This window comes from Lolium rigidum, chromosome 6 (assembly GCF_022539505.1).
Source record: "Lolium rigidum isolate FL_2022 chromosome 6, APGP_CSIRO_Lrig_0.1, whole genome shotgun sequence".
Lineage (NCBI taxonomy): Eukaryota > Viridiplantae > Streptophyta > Magnoliopsida > Poales > Poaceae > Lolium > Lolium rigidum.
The window spans coordinates 289,312,871-289,330,076 of NC_061513.1; the positions used below are offsets into that span (position 1 = coordinate 289,312,871).

The 17,206-nt window shown below is 43.4% G+C and overlaps 1 protein-coding gene across 1 annotated transcript; it reads left to right on the forward strand.

The window, feature by feature from the left end:
• The first annotated feature begins 10,239 nt into the window (after positions 1-10,239).
• Positions 10,240-11,773, forward strand: LOC124666707 (jasmonate-induced protein homolog). Its single transcript, XM_047204039.1, has 3 exons — positions 10,240-10,301; positions 10,724-11,096; positions 11,348-11,773. The coding sequence occupies exons 2-3, from the start codon at positions 10,740-10,742 to the stop codon at positions 11,528-11,530; spliced, it is 540 nt and encodes a 179-aa protein (XP_047059995.1). The 5' UTR covers positions 10,240-10,301; positions 10,724-10,739; the 3' UTR covers positions 11,531-11,773.
• Positions 11,774-17,206: the final 5,433 nt, after the last annotated feature.

Here is a 17,206-nt window from a genome sequence, read left to right on the forward strand (position 1 = left end):
TCAGGATATGAGGATCCTGAGTAGAAACACCGCCTCTAGTTGTTACTTCATAAGCATGTTTCTCCTTAGAACTATTTTTTAACAAGTCATTTTGCACTTTAGTGAGTTGATCAATTCGAGTTTGAACCATATGAAAATGTTTAACAAGCATCTTAACATCATTGGAGGTTCTATGAACAATACCATGCAATTCACTAATAGCTCGAGAATTTCCCATTAAATGATTCTCTACTCTAATATTAAAATTATTTTGCTTAACAATATAATTATCAAACTCATCTAAGCATTGTGCAGGAGGTTTTGAATACGGAATATCTTCCCTAGTAAAGCGTTGAAGAGAGTGTACCTCAATCATGGATGAAGGGGGAGTTATCTTACATAAATCTTCTATGGGAGGTAAATTCTTCACATCTTCGGATTTAATTCCCTTCTCTTTAAGAGATTTCTTGGCTTCCCTCATATCTTCATCATTTAATTTAATCATACCCCTCTTCTTCGATATTGGTGTTGGGGTTGGTTCAGGTGTAGTCCAATCATCATGATTTCGTCCTACTCTAGCCAATAATTCTTCAGTGTCGTCTGGAGTTTTTTTCCTGAAAACACAACCAGCACAACTATCCAGGTATGCCCTAGACTCAATGGTTAGTCCACTATAAAATATATCAAGTAAATCATGCTTTTCCAAATCATGTCCAGGCCGAGCTCTGATAAGAGAGCAAAATCTCGCCCAAGCCTCAGGCAATTTCTCTCCATCTTCCTGGTCAAAATTATAAATTCTCTGCAAAGCAATATGTTGAGCACTAGCAGGAAAGTATTTCCGAAAGAAAACATCAAGCAAATCACTTGGACTATCAATAGAATCAGGCGGCAAACTATTATACCAAGTTTTAGCATCATCCTTTAATGAGAAAGGAAATTTTTTAGCAACGAAATAAGTACGATTCTTAACATCATCAGAAAACAAGCTACTCAGAGTAGACAGCTCAATCATGTGTTCTACGACACTTTCTTTTTCAGTACCACAAAAAGGTGTTTTCTCAACAATAGATATATGAGATAAATCAAGAGAAAAATCATAATCCTTATCCTTAATGTTTATAGGAGATGTGGCAAATTTAGGATCAGGAGACAGCTTTATATCTAACAATATGTTGTGCAAGAAGCTTTTTAATATTACTTGTACCAGTAGTAGCATTGCATTTATCAATGAAATCATCATCAAGTTCTACATAATCTTCATCAAGATCATCACTAGAGTATTCAACAGACTCAGGTGTATTAACAAAGTGTAGCAGTATTTTCATTAGGAGTTTCAGTACTTTCAATTTGTCTAGACCTAGCAATCGTAGCATCTAGAAAAGATCCTAATGAACCATCATTATCAAGCACAACAGAAGCATCATCAAAATTATAAGAGGAATTTTCAGATTCAGCAGAAGTACCAGCATTTGAAGCTTGTGGTGGTCAAACAAGTTTACTTATCACAGATGGTGAATCAAGAGCAGCAGAGGTACTCAAAGTTGTACCTTTTCTTGTAGTGGATGGTAATATGGCGACTTTACTATCGCGAGGTTTACCCATGATGGAGAATTTGCAGCGAACAATATCAATCCAAGTGAACTTGCAAATAAAGCTATGCTCCCGAGCAACGGCACCGATAAATAGTCTTGATGACCCACAAGTATAGGGGGTCACAACGAGTCTTCGAGGGAAGTAAAACCCAATTTATTGATTCGACACAAGGGGAGCCAAAGAATATTTCTAAGCCTTAACAAGCGGAGTTGTCAATTCAGCCGCACTCGGAAACGGACTAGCTCGCAAGAGTTTATCGGTAGTAACAGCTTTATAGCGATAGTGATAGTGAAATATCAGCAACAGTGTAACAAAGACAGCAGTAGTGATTATAGTAAACAGCAGGATTAAAATATTGTAGGCACAGGGATGGATGAACGGGCGCTGCATGGATGAGAGAACTCATGTAACAATCAAGGTAGGGCATTTGCAGATAGTAATAAAATGGTATCCAAGTACTAATCAATCAATAGGCATGTATTCCATATTTAGTCGTACGTGCTCGCAATGAGAAACTTGCACAACATCTTTTGTCCTACCAGCCGTTGGCAGCCGGGCCTCTAGGGAATCTACTGGAAATTAAGGTACTCCTTTTAATAGAGCACCGGAGCAAAGCATTAACACTCCGTGAACATATGTGATCCTCATATCACCGCCTGGGTACAAAGGGGCTGGTTCGGGCACTTTGCCCCTGTGTTCGCTGCCTGAAGCGTCTCCGTTGTGGAAAGAATGAAATGTATAGACACCTTCTGCAATATGAGTATATGCCTTGGTACGTCACGCAAGTCGACTTTGATGAGCGCGAACATGACTGAGGTGAGTTGATGCGGCAGCGGCTCAATGGCAATGAGTACGATGGAATTAGAGACTTTCTAGATGATCTCGTCCATGCCTATTTCCCGGAGTCGCCACCTCCAGAACTGGAGGTGCCGCCAGAACCACAGGAACCTCCAGAACCGGAGGAACCAGAGCCATCCGCGAAGGCCTTCTATGATATGATTTCCGCGGCTAAGAAGCCTTTGTACGAGGGCGCCGCGATTTCTCAGCTCGATGTCATCTCCCAATGTCTAGCCGACAAGACCCGGTACAACACCACCCGTGAGGCTTCGAAGCAAGTCTGAAAACAACTGGTAACATATTTCCCAAAGGTCATTGTCTGCCTAAAAGCCTGCACGAGACGAGGAGAATGATGAAGGACCTCAACATGGATTATCAAAAGATAGACTGATGTACGAAAGGCTGCGTTCTATTTTGGAGATAGTTTGCGGAGGACAAGTACTGTCTCATCAGTAGTCTAGGTATGAAGAGGTAACGGGAATGGGTGGTCAGGTGAGGCAGTCAAGCACCGCAAAGTCGATTCTTCAATATGTCCCATTTATAAAAAGAATCCAGCGGCTTTACATGCACGAGGAGACAACCAAACAGATGATGTGGCACAAGTATGGGAAGAGATTCGAGGATGAAAACAAGCAGTTGAAGTTGGGACACCTATCCGATGGTAAGGCATGTAAGAACTTCGATAAGAAATTCCCCCTTGAGGCAGCTGGGGCTCGGAATGTCAGAATTGTGATAGCAACAGATGGCTTCAATCCACATGGTATGTCGACTACCAATTATAGTTGCTGGCCCATGTTTGTTATTCCGCTCAATCTCCCTCCCAAAGTCCTAATGACGAGGAAGACCATGTTTCTGCCGCTGATCATTCCAGGGCCTGATTACCCGGGGAAGAATTTGAGTGTCTACATGCAGCCGATTGTGGAAGATTTGAACCACTCTTGGCACCACGGGACATTGACGTACGACCGAGCATCGAAGATAAACTTCTACATGAAAGTTTGGTTGCAGTATACCATGCATGACATGCCCGGGTACGCCCTAACATGCGGATGGTGTACAGCTGGTAACTGGCCATGCCCAGTGTGCAGGCACGAGCTTGAGTTCCTTTGGCTACAGAAGGGTCGCAAGTATGTTGTGTTTGACACGAATCGACAGTTCCTCAAAAGGAGGCATCCATTTAGAGAAGACAAAAAGAACTTCAAGAAGGGAAAAGTTGTGCATGAAAAAACGATGTGCCGAAGTTTCATGGTACACTTGTTGAAGCCGAGCTATGTGCTCTCGTGCCTCCGGAGAAGCCAATTGGCCATTAATTTGAGGGATATGATGTAACGCACAACTGGACTCACGAGGTGGCCTTAACGAAGCTCGAGTATTACAAGCACCTCGAACTTCCCCATAACATCGATGTGATGCACACCGTAAAGAATGTCACGGAGTCCGTCTTTCACACATGCTAAACATTCCCGGGAAGTCTAAGGATAATGTCAAGTTTAGAGTCGATGTTGAGATGCTCTGTGATAGGGAGAAATTACACATGGAGCATGCTATTGGCCGTCAAAAGAATTGGTTCAATCCACATGCCAACTTCTGCCTTGATTCAATGGAAAAGAAGGAGGCATTCTGGTGGCTCAAATACGTCGTGATGTTCCCTGATGGTTATTGTTTGAATATGAGTAAGCGAGTTAATCTTTCAACGGGAAAAGTCACCAGGCTCGAGAGTCACGACTATCATATATGGATTCAACGGCTCATGTCGGTGATGCTCCGAGGGTATATCCCCGAGAAAGTCTGGCGGGTGTTTGTGCAGTTGAGCCATTTCTTCCGCACGCTCTATGCTAAGCAGATATGTCCCAAGGTTATTTCAAAGCTACAAGAAATAGTGCCGGAGTTGCTATGCAATTTGGAGATGATTTTTCCGCCAGGCTTCTTTACTCCGATGGCACATCTCATTATGTCGACGTGCCCGAGAATGACCCCAAGCTAGAACTATTCCAATTCCCCGGTGGCAAGGCTGGTAAAGGAACAAGATATAAATTGGAGAACGAAGTGAAGGATTGCATAATGCTATATGTTCTTATGAACATGAAGGAAGTGGTACCATTCGTAAGGTAAAATGGTGAACAAATTACTTTGCAGCTATTAACCTCGTCTCGGTCTAATGTTTAGTTTCTCCTTTCAACGAATTCACGGATGAAATGTGGTCGTATGATGAATTGACCGAACCCTCGGAGATGGACGCTCTACTGAAAGAGGGTGCTCCCGGAATTAATAAAAACTGCGTGTCATGGTTCATGGAAAAATTAATTTCTAACATGTCATCTTACCTTGCAACATGTGACTTGTCCCTCTTATTCCATGTAACTAATGCACAAAACAAATTTGAAATGTACTTGTAGGGCCATGAGAGAAACGTTGATATGACAGATGAGTTGAAATGTGTTTCCCAAGGTTGTATCCGTGAGGTGACCTAGTATGATAAGTATGATGTGAATGGGTTTCGCTTCCATACAGAGACGCACCAGAAGGGCTGGGCGAATCCAAAAACGATAAATACTGGGGTCTTCACCAAAGGAGCCACTGCCTTTGATTACTACGGAAGGTTACAGAGTGTATACGAGTTGACATTCAATCGTACGAACGTACAACTCAATATCGTCGTGTTCAAGTGTCTTTGGCTCGAACCAATAGGTGGACAGTGAAGTGATAAGTCCATTGGGTTAGTTCAAGTTAGGCCTTCAACCACCTATAGAGGATCCGATGTCTTTGTTGTGGCTCACCAAGCCAAGCACGTTTATTATTTGCCCTACCCATGACTGAAAGTGGAACCCAAGGGTTGGGAAGTCGTCTTCCAGGTATCGCCACATGGTAACCTACCGATTCCCTCTGAGGATGGTTACAACAACATTGACCCTGTGACATACGAGGGAATTTTCTATCAAGAGGAACAAGACTTGGGGGACTTTGTGCTAGAACCGTTTGTTAAAGAGGACATCGGGAACGATGCAGAAACTCGTGGTGAGTCAGTGGTTGATCTAAAGGAAATATCTATGATGAGCCGAATGACAATTATGATGAGCCTCCACCCATCGAACCTTCAACTTTGTACTCAAAAGATAGTGATAGTGATAGTGAGAAAGAGAAACAGAAAGAGAAAGATAAAGAGAAAGGGACAGAGTATGAGAGTGGGAGTGATGACGGCTGGTGAGGGTCTTTTATTCTTAGTATTTATTTTTAACATGCTTCTTAATTGCATTATGCCTTTTATTCTTAGTATTTATTTGTCAACATGCTTCTTAATTGCATTATGCTTTTTATTCTTAGTATCTTCATTTTATTTGTCAACATGCTTCTTAATTGCATTATGCCTTTTATTCTTAGTATCTTCATTTTATTATGTCTTTGTGCTTAACTGTTTTCTTTTTCTCAATGCAGGTGACTGAACAATATGAGCAGCGGCAAGGCAGACTCGGAGAGCTTGCTTAGTATGATGCAGCAGGTGAAGAGGAATGTTCCTAGAGCGCCTAGATAGAGTGAGAGACCCACGCAACCCAATCCGCGTTACGCCGATGTTACCGATGGAGGGCGAGGTGGAGGATGAGGAGGACAAGGTGGAGGACAAGGAGGATGAGGTGGATGACGAGGTGGCGGCGAGGTACAGATGGACTTCTCCCCACCACCCTTCGCTTCTGGCGACGTCGCTCCTGAGTTGTTCCTAGAGGGTCCGTCTAGTGCGGAGATGGAGATGGAGACGGAATCTACACACGAGTCGGACTCTAGGGCTGACTTGGAGAGGATGGAGGATGGGGCTGCGCCGAAGCCCTTGAAGATTCGTGGAGAAGCAAAAGTCCCCGAGGCGAGTAAGGAGCCTAAGACCCATGATGAGAAGGCCCTTACCATTCCTTTGGGCGATGAGTAAGTGTACTACTTTAGCAATTTTGAAGATGTATTTTCATCTTGGTCATAAACAATTTGGTATGTGTACTATGTGTGATTTATTTGCAGCAATTGGACATGGCCAAAGGAGACCCCCCCCCCCCCCCCCGCCTGCCTAACAGCTTGCTTGGGGCTCTGATTAAGAAGTTCTAGCCAAGCAGATACAATCCCCTTAGAACGGTCCCCGGTGGCGAGACAAAGCTAGCCACTACTTGGGCGGACTATGAGGATGCATTTGCCGTAGGCTTCGCGACAGCTGCTGAGGCTGTGACCACCAAGTTTTGGGTAAGACATATATTTCTCGTACACCGTTCATAGTTGATGACCGTAATGTGCTAACTCATGATTTTCACAACTGATTTATGCATGATTGAAGTGCTTCTATTGTGTGGACCTGGAGGATGGTAGGCGGGCGCGTCTCACTTTGCGTTCGCTTGTGAGAGGTTGACACCGCAGCCAGTGGTACAACCAAAAGGTCACCTCCGCTAGTGCCTTCTGGTCTAACAAGGGTAAGAGGGTCAAGAGGAGTACTATGTCGGTAACGAGCCTACGAACGAATGGGCGATGACCATTGAGGAGTACATGCCGGTGAGTAAAATGTCAATGAGATTCTACATTGCTCGCTAAGTTTCCATTGGATTATCTTGAGTTGAGTATTGCATTTTCAGGTTTGTCCCGAGTGGGCTGAGCCGCATAAAGCTACATGGGAGGAGTTGATTAGGGCGAGGTGGCTCAAGACGGACGAGGAGTTTGCACCCGTGTTGAGGCGTAACATGGAGAACCGAGGCACCGGTGGCACACACTACGAGGGAAACCGCGACTTTAACCGCTACAAGGGGAAAGTGGTATGTATATACATGGAACGACCTCCTTTCATTTCCCGTCATGTTACAATTGTGATACGCATAACCTTTCTTTTCGCGATGCAGTTGGCCGAGGCACCACCTGGGGTGGAGATTCATGATCTCGAGATATATGATATGATGCGGATGAAGACGAAGCCCAATCCCGCATTGCCTCAGCCCCAGTACTACGGCAATGGTGAGGTCTCGTCACCCGTATGTGGATGACCCCTTGCGCATGCCGACCGACGAGGAGTCGTTGGTCCTGTCGGGGCGCGGGCGTAAGCGTCTGAATAAGGGGGTCAAGCCTACCCCAACCACGAGCTACACGCGTCTCAAGCATACCCTCACCGCCGACATCCCCCAGCCTCGTCCCCGGCCTGCTCGTCCACCCGCCTACGATGTAAGATTTCCTCATTTTCATCCTCTTTACGATTTTCATTCCTACATGGCTAAGTGTTGATGAGATTCCTTGTTTCTGAAATTGTAGCCTGAATTCGAGGCGGCCATGGAAGCCTATCATGATGAGTATCAGCAGGCCTCTGCGCAGTAGAATAAGCATCATACGACCTACATGGCATATGTAGAAGTAAGTTTGAATCTTTCTTTTCGCAAGTAGATGACAAGTCTCAGTTTGATGCTTTATTTCTGCAAGGCCTGACATGTAACCTATCTTGCAGGTACTGATGATTGCTTTGGCTACTGGTACACCGAGGCCGGATCCAGTTCCCATGGAGGGGGAATTGCCTATCATGCCATCGAGGGCAAGTTTCGCTAGGACTTACTATGGATCCACACCGGTAGGTTCTTTGCCAAACCAGTAGCTACCGCTTTCCTTTGTCTCGCAAGTTGCTAACATGTAGGGAACATGTAGGGAACGGGATGCTCCAGGAACCAGGCCTCGTCGGGTGGGCGCGAGGTCACACCGGTTCATGGAGGTGGTCGGTCTCTTGGGTGTTCTGCTAGTGCCTCTGCGGGTACCTCTCCGTCGACTTCTCCTAGGCGTTCTGTTGGTGCCTCTCCGTCGACTTCTCCTAGTCGTACTCCCGGTGCTTCTCCAGCTGGTTCTTCTGCAGCTTCTACTGGAGCGCAACCTCAGACCCGGGCTTCTCGTTTCGCCAACGATGAGGGCGGATACACCCCCCCGGGTTCTTCATGTAGTCGGCTCACACTATGTATGCGTGCACTTGCTACTACTATTCCGGTTATGCGCTAGCTACTACTATGTATTTGGACGACATGACACTCCTCTTGTATGCTATTATGTGCACTATGTATGCTATTATGTGAATTATATGCTATTTTGGTTGATTTTGGTGATTTGGGTGAATTATGGTGAATTTGGTCAAATTTGGTTGAATTATGGTGAATTGGAACCTGCTGAACTGAATTGCATCTGTGGAACCTGCTAAATCAAAAAAAAAAATGGCCAGGGCTACGCCGAGGGCAATGCCATCGGCATAGACCCTTGGCATGACCATATGGTCAAGTCTATGTCGAGGGTATTTCCATCGGCATAGCCCCTGGCCTAGTCGCCGAACGTCACGCCACGTCGCTGTCTCAGTGTGCTCTATGCCGAGGGCATGCCCGTCGGCATCTGCATGGCCTGGGCGCCCCTCAGCACAACATGTCGTGCTCTATACCGAGGGCATTGTCGTCGGCGTCTGGCAACGGTGACGGCGCGTCGCCACGCTCCGGCGAGGGCGTCTACGCCGAGGGCTGCGTGGCACCGTCGGCGTAGGAGACATACGCCAACGGCCAGCCCTACGCCGACGGCACGGCCGTCTCTGCCGAGGGACTACGCCGAGTGCTGCCATCTGCTTTGCCTACGCCTAGGGCCAGGCGCGGCTACGCCGAGGGTAGCCGGCCGTCAGCGTATCCCCCGATTCCTGTAGTGAATATGAAAGGAGGAGGATTTTAGTTTTTGGTAGAAATTTAGGATTTTAGTATTATCATCAATGTTTCGTGAAAAAGATTGAAGCTCAACCAAAAGGAACGAAGATGTTAAGCATGCTAGGGGTGGAGGATGGGTGACCCGGATAGGAAGTTTGACTATGAGGGATAATTTTACATAAGATTAAGGTTGAATTAAAATTGAAAAAAAATGATTTTTTTAACAAAAAAATGAATTTAACGGATGGGACGGCGTGGTCTGCGCCGAGGGCCTAGACGCCGACGGTGGCCATCGGTGTATCACAGCTACGCTGAGGGTCGGGTCTACACCAACGGTCCACGTGACTCTACCGAGGTAGATATTTTCTGAGGAGCTATGCCAAGGGCCGCTCTCGGCGTAGCCTACGCCGTTGACCCAATATGGTTACTCTGAGGGTTTTCGGCCATCGGCGTAGCGAGCCGTTCCTACAGTGACTCCTAGAGCTAGTATTTCGCTGGCACACACACTTACCCTCACAGCTAGACTTCGTGCACTTTTCCTACCTACACTGTGCCATCAGCTTGTACACACACGGGATCACATCTTTCCGCGTGTATGCTGCCACACCTTTCCGGCCGGTAACTCGCGATGACAAAGGATAACTGAAAACAAAACAACTTAAACATGACCTAATAACAAGATTAGTTCCAACACTTTCCTGTTCCAAACTTAATTTTCTGTAACCCTATTTTTAACAGAAAAGTTGTTACTACAACCGGTTACCTAAAAATCTTCTTAAAACTCTTTTTCAAAAAAAAATTGATTGCTAATATTCGCTATCCAAACAACCACTAAGGGCTTATAGCTTTAAACGTATCGTTCTGAGCTTATAAAGATTTTTTAAGAGTTTGTCTACCATTTTACATACATAATCACCCGTCAATGGCTGGCGACGAAGACTATAGAAAACCGGAGCCATCTCAGGCTTTCCAATTAGAAGTAGACAACTCTTAATCGAAACGTCTCTAGTGGATATCCAGCTGGGTAGGGAATTTACTTTTGAGAAGATGCGATAAGCAGAAATTCTTTTACGATGAGGGGATAAAGAATTATTCTATTTTTACCATTGGTTCTAATGCTATAAATACCCAACAGGTGCTTCTTCATGTACTCACCCCATTGCGCTGATAGATGCAATATCTCCTACGCTGAACTCAATCACCACTTTCTTTAGCTCTATACAGGTAGCTTGTTTTCTTATATCAGTTTTTTTCTGACCTAATCATGGTTATGGATTTTCCTAGGATTAAAACTGATTGGTTATAGTAGTAGTAGTATTATTATTATATACAAAAGAATAGTACATATTATTTTGGATAAACATTAAGTTGTATTTTAGTTTCTTTGTAATGAAATTACTACTTATCATAACCATATCTTCCTGCTGACTTTTGTTGGATTACTTTATTTACTCCATGAATTAGAAGGGGAACGTACATATGTATGAATGCATGGTATGTAAACACATGGAAAGGAATCCCAAAAATCGAGATTAATCTCCATATAGGTCTACTTTCCTTGGTTAATCTTAAAAAGTTTGTAATTCAAAAACCATCTAGGATCTTAAAATCATCTGTACTGGCTTGATTTAATATGTTACATTTAGGGATTGACGCAGGATAATGGCATCAATCCAGTGTGAGAAGAAGGATGTGGAACTCAGTTTGGAGGAGAAAGCAAGTTTAGATGAGCTCACCAAGCAAGCTGAGCACTCGTTGAACTCTCAGGAACTGCTAGCAGGTGCTTTGAAGAATCAAACAACGGGGCCCCTGAGTATTATTGCTAGCAAGATATTTGCAGGACAGGTTGTCAGAAACTTCCCCAACCCTCTTTGCAATTTGGATGGTTTCGCCATGTCAGGCACGTTCGTCAAAGGTGTCGTCAAGGCTGCTGTGGTGTATTCCGCCAAAAACAAAGCTGGTGTAGAATGTGGATGGCTCCTTGCCTTTTCCGACACCACAAATTCTGCTGGAGGGAGGGTAAGCACACAATTATACACACTCTTTTACTAACAACTCAACTTCTTCAAAAAATAAACAAATAAACAAATACTAAAAAGGAAAATATAAAGAGCTGGGATGATAATAGAAAACGTAAAAAAACATGGTGAAATAAGCTCATCATAACAGATGTGGAAATAAAATGTGCCCCGAATAAAAAATGTGGCAGTGATTTATTTTAAAAATTATAATTAATAATAAACTTTTATGTTTTCTTTTAAATGGGGCAGGTATATGTGGAATGTGGCCATAAAGGTAAATTTAGCAACATCAATTGGGCACAAGTTGAGCACAAACTGGAGAAATCTGGGGCCATTGCTAAAGCATATGACATAGAGACCGGAACCTCACTCTATGCTGGAATTTGTGGACCTACCGGAAAATCTGCTGTCGGTGCAGGATTCCTTGTTTAACTAAGTTTAATCAAGGATGTACTAGATTTGGTGGACTATTAAATATTGTAATAATCTCGCAACTGTGTTGCGTGTAGCAATCATGTGTGATATGCTACATACTACCTTTTATTTTCATGTTTATCTTTTTTGTTTACACTTTGTAATAATAAGGGCCGGGTACACCTTAGGGTGCAAAGGCCAGAAGGGCTGCTCTTCAATATATAATATCAAGATCCACCAGATCATTATCTATTATAAATATCATCGGATGTATGTTTGTATGTTTAGTTTGTCTAACTATGACATCGAATGGCATTGATCATTGATGTCGCATTTTTTTTTTTGACTGTTTGTTTTCTAAGTTGGTCTTCACGAGTAAATTGGTGTTCTTGGACAACCAAGTATATGATAAATATTTTATCTGTAAAGTGCTTACATAATATAATGAATCATTCCTGAGTTGGCCATAGTTTTTACAAAACAAACATCTGAATAATCTCCTGAACTATAGGGGTTTGCTTGGCTTACATAATTGTGTGTTTAGCTATATGTAACACCCCATCTGTCAACCATACATGTCGATGCCATCACAAATTAATAACAACCACGACATGTGATAATAAGACATTTTGGCATTAAATTATGTATTTAAAAATATATGACAAATTCTTTCCATATAAGTTAATTAAACATCCACAGAGCTAGTAACCCACAAATGTCACTCCAAGATATATATGAAATAAAGACCAATGCCTTCAACTACATAGTTATATTATTTTTTATTATTAAACGACAATATGACATGTACGTTCGCACACGGTGGATCGATCAATCGTCTCCAGCCCCCTCTGGCCCATTTACAGTCAAACCAGCCCAAAAGCAAAGAAATGAGTCAAACTATGCTAGAACAAAAGGCGAAAAAAATGACCGACCAACCAAAGAAGCGATGGTGCCAGTAGGGGAAGTGGCAGGGCCACTACTGCTGGTATGCCCGACATGGTGCAAGAAGGGGCAGAGGAAGCTACCTCCACTGCAACCATGATGCAAGCACGGGCTATTTGTTTCTTGCGGGGCCCAATTGAACAAGCCATAGAATTGCAATGCAATTTTGAAATAGGGCAAAATATTTTGTCTGATTTTTTTTAAAGAAGGCCAAAATTCCGGGTGTTACAAGAGGACGCAGCTGATGCGGGGAGTGGTGGAGGTTGGGCAAAGCATGGAAGACGATGCCAAAAATGAAGGACAAGATGATGCGGGGCTGTAGACACATAGTTGAACGAACGAGACATGGCGGTGGCCATCGAGGAAGCATATGTGGAGGATGTAGTTGGGGCCATGGTGAAGAGGAAGAGGGCTACGTGCTGCAGCTCGGTGCAAGGAATGGGGCGGTAGTTGAGGCCGGGCGCTAGAGGGAGCGCAGCTTCGTGGATCATGGAAATGGATGTGGCGGCAGTTGATATGTGCATTTTGCATCATGTTTGTACTTATGTTTCCCATTAGTAGTTTTAGTATTTTAGTATTTACCAAGCTCGTCCACACATATTTGCCGATTTCATGAGGATTCTAGTAGAAATAGAAGTATAAAGTAAAATAAAGCGAGGAAGTAATTTTTTGGATAAAATATGCTTATTAGAAGATACAAAATGCTTCCAAACATATATCCACAAACATGGGAGTCACGCAAAGGAGGAACAATGTGCGAAAATAAGTTCATAGAACAATTAACGATCAACATTATGGTCAACCGCGGTCGCACTGCTCGCCATACCGAGGTTCTACGACTCATAACCGTAGTTGAAAACATGTTTGGTAAAACCATCTTATAGTAGCAACTAGGTCATAACCATTAAATTTCATGTGCAACATGAACATAGTATTTTCATCCTCCACGTCCACCATCTTATCACCATCATCGTAACACACGGGGTGGTACGGTTCTAAATTCTTGATTTCTATTATAACCATTCTAAAACCAAAACTAAACGCATGGTAAGTATGTCCAACCCAACTCGTCGAGGACCGTGTACATAGATTTTCGAATAGTTTGACACTCTGCAAAGGTTTTACATACTACCTTCAAGATTTGATACCTCCACCATACGCCCACTTACTAGTCCCTTTAATACATGTTCATGTTTTAGCAACCATGGTGTAACCTAGTTTACAGTTAATTATGCCACAGGGAATGCAAGCTGGTTCACGGTTAGAGCACCGGCGTGTAAGAACGCCCTTTTGTCTGCTAAGTGTTAGCCACTTAAGAAGGTTACACATTTATCAGTTGGACGCATGTCAGTATGCGTTAAGTCGATCCCTTTTTTAAAGACTCGGCTTCGAGGACACGACATCCCCATAATTCTTTGAGATAACCCATACTAAAATGGAAAAACTAATCAATTAAGCCCCATCCAATATAATGGTAGTGTTGTGCACATACATTAAGGTTGTCTTAACACTTACACGAAATGCCTTTTTGAAAATGCCATGTTATAAACGCGACAAGCAAATAACGAAGAACGAAACAACAACACACGCAGGGGACACAAGATTTTAACGTGGAAATCCCTCTCCAACAAAGAGAGGTAAAAACCACGGGCGCCAGCCAGTAAAACTTCACTATATCGGGGAGTGTTTACAAACGTCATGGGATATCTTATAATCTGATAAACCCTAACTGGCGGCTTACAAGATGTATATATAGGCGGTGGCAACGATCCGTACCATGCCTACCGGCGACGGACCTCGCTCCGCTCGTCAGAAGTTAGCCTCCCTTTACTATATGAATTAAGATCACAATATAACAAACTCCACCTTGAGACAAATTCTATCTTGTAGAATGAACTTCAATAATCTCCTGAACAACAAAAAAACACTTTCTGGAGCCAACAACCACTTGGGCTAGCCAGTTATACCAACCAAGCTAGCTCGAGCAAAGCACAAAATTGGATACAGGAGCTGGCTTTGTCATCATATCAGCAGGATTAGCATGAGTACTTATCTTGCATATCTTGAGTTTACCTTGAGCAACAATATCGCAGACATAATGTTACTTGATGACCCACAAGTATAGGGGATCGCAACAGTCTTCGAGGGAAGTAAAACCCAATTTATTGATTCGACACAAGGGGAGCCAAAGAATATTTGTAAGCCTTAACAGCGGAGTTGTCAATTCAGCTGCACCTGGAAACAGACTTGCTCGCAAGAGTTTATCAGTAGTAACAGTTTTATAGCAGTAGCAGTAGTGAAATATCTTCGCAAAAAAAAAAAAAGCAGTAGTGAAATATCAGCAGCAGTGTAACAAAGACAGCAGTAGTGACTATAGTAAACAGCAGGATTAAAATACTGTAGGAACAGAGATGGATGAACGGGCGCTGCATGGATGAGAGAACTCATGTAACAATCAAGGTAGGGCATTTGCAGATAGTAATAAAACGGTATCCAAGTACAAATCAATCAATAGGCATGTGTTCCATATTTAGTCGTACGTGCTCGCAATGAGAAACTTGCACAACATCTTTTGTACTACCAGCCGATGGCAGCCGGGCCTCTAGGGAATCTACTGGAAATTAAGATACTCCTTTTAATAGAGCACCGGAGCAAAGCATTAACACTCCGTGAACACATGTGATCCTCATATCACCGCCTTCCCCTTCGGTTGTCCCAATTTCTGTCACTTTGGGGCCTCGGGTTCCGGACAACAATACGTGTATACAACTTGCAGGTAAGATCATAAAGCAATGAATATCATCATGAATTGATAACATGTTCAGATCTGAGATCATGGCACTCGGGCCCTAGTGACAAGCATTAAGCATAACAAGTTGCAACAATATCATAAAAGTACCAATTACGGACACTAGGCACTATGCCCTAACAATCTTATGCTATTACATGACCAATCTCATCCAATCCCTACCATCCCCTTCAGCCTACAGCGGGGGAATTACTCACACATGGATGGGGGAAATATGGCTGGTTGATGGAGAGGCGTCGGTGGTGATGATGGCGATGATCTCCTCCAATTCCCCGTCCCGGCGGAGTGCCAGAACGGAGTTTCTGGTCCCGAGAAGGAGTTTCGCGATGGCGGCGGTGTTCTGGATGTCTTCTGGCGATTTCGTCTAACCCCCGTGCGTTTTTAGGTCGAAACCTTTAAGTAGTCGAAAGGGAGACACCTGGGGCAGCCCGAGGTGCCGCCACCATAGGCTGGCGTGGCCCAGGGGCCTGCCGCGCCGCATGGTGGGGTGGCTGCCTCGTGGCCCCCCTCCTTCTGGTCTTCTGGCTCCGTTATTCTTCTGTGAAAATAGGCCCATTGGAATTTATCCTGGGGATTTTCCTGAAAGTTGAGTTTCTGCACAAAAACGAGACACCAGGGCAATTCTGCTGAAAACAGCGTTAGTCCGTGTTAGTTGTATCCAAAATACACAAATTAGAGGCAAAACAATAGCAAAAGTGTTCGGGAAAGTAGATACGTTTTGGACGTATCAACTCCCCCCAATCTTAGCTTATTGCTTGTCCTCAGGCAATTCAGTTAACAACTGAGTGCGATAAAAGAACTTTCACGAACACATGTGTTCATATGATGTAAATATTCTCATGATATGGGCAAGTACTTAAGCAACTCATAATAAGATACATGCAAATAAAGTCATCTAATAGCTATATCAATCATGGAAAAGGTACCAACAAATTAATAATAAGCATCATGAATCATGAATCATAGAAGGATATGATAAAGTGGTATCTCGCTTGCCTGTATTTGTACAGCAAAACATAAATGCTCGGGCACCTTTGAAGTTCATGGGAAGACTGGAAGTAGAGATTATCAAAGATAAAAGCATCAAAGTTATACCACAGTTAATCACATTTTGGGACAAGCATATTATACTAAGAATGACAACTGTGCTCTCAAGAAGGTTCTCAAAGAAAGGATGGAGACTCAATGTAAAAGTAAAAGATTGACCCTTCACAGAGGGAAGCAGGGATTAACATGTGCTAGAGCTTTTCATTTTTAAAACAGGAGTAAAATTATTTTGAGAGGTGTTTGTTGTTGTCAACGAATGGTAGCGGGCACTCTAACTACCTCGTCAACCAGACTTCCAAGAGCGGCTCCCATGAAGGACGTTATTCCTACCAGCAAGGTAAATCATCCCTCTTCTCTTTTGTTTACACATATATTTTAGTTTCATTATGGATGACACTCCCCCCAACCTTTGCTTACACAAGCCATGGCTAACAGAATCCTCGGGTGCCTTCCAACATTCACATACCATGGAGGAGTGTCTATTTGCAAATTAAGTTGCTTATTGATAAATCAGGGCAAAACATGCGAAGAGAATTATTGATGAAAGTTAATTAATTGGGGCTGGGAACCCCGTTGCCAGCTCTTTTTGCAAAATTATTGGATAAGCGGATGTGCCACTAGTCCATGGATGAAAGTATGTCAGGAGTACATGACAAGGTCGAAAGATAAACACCACATACTTCCTCATGAGCTATAAAACATCAACACAAATTGAGAAGCATTTTGAAGGTTTAAAGGTAGCACATGAGAATTTACTTGGAATGGTTTGAAATGCCATGCATAGGTATTTATGGTGGACACTCTGGAATAACTTGGTTTTCAGGGGTTTGGAAGCACGAGCAGCGTTCCCGCTCAGTACAAGTGAAGGCTAGCAATAGACTGAGAAGCGACAATCA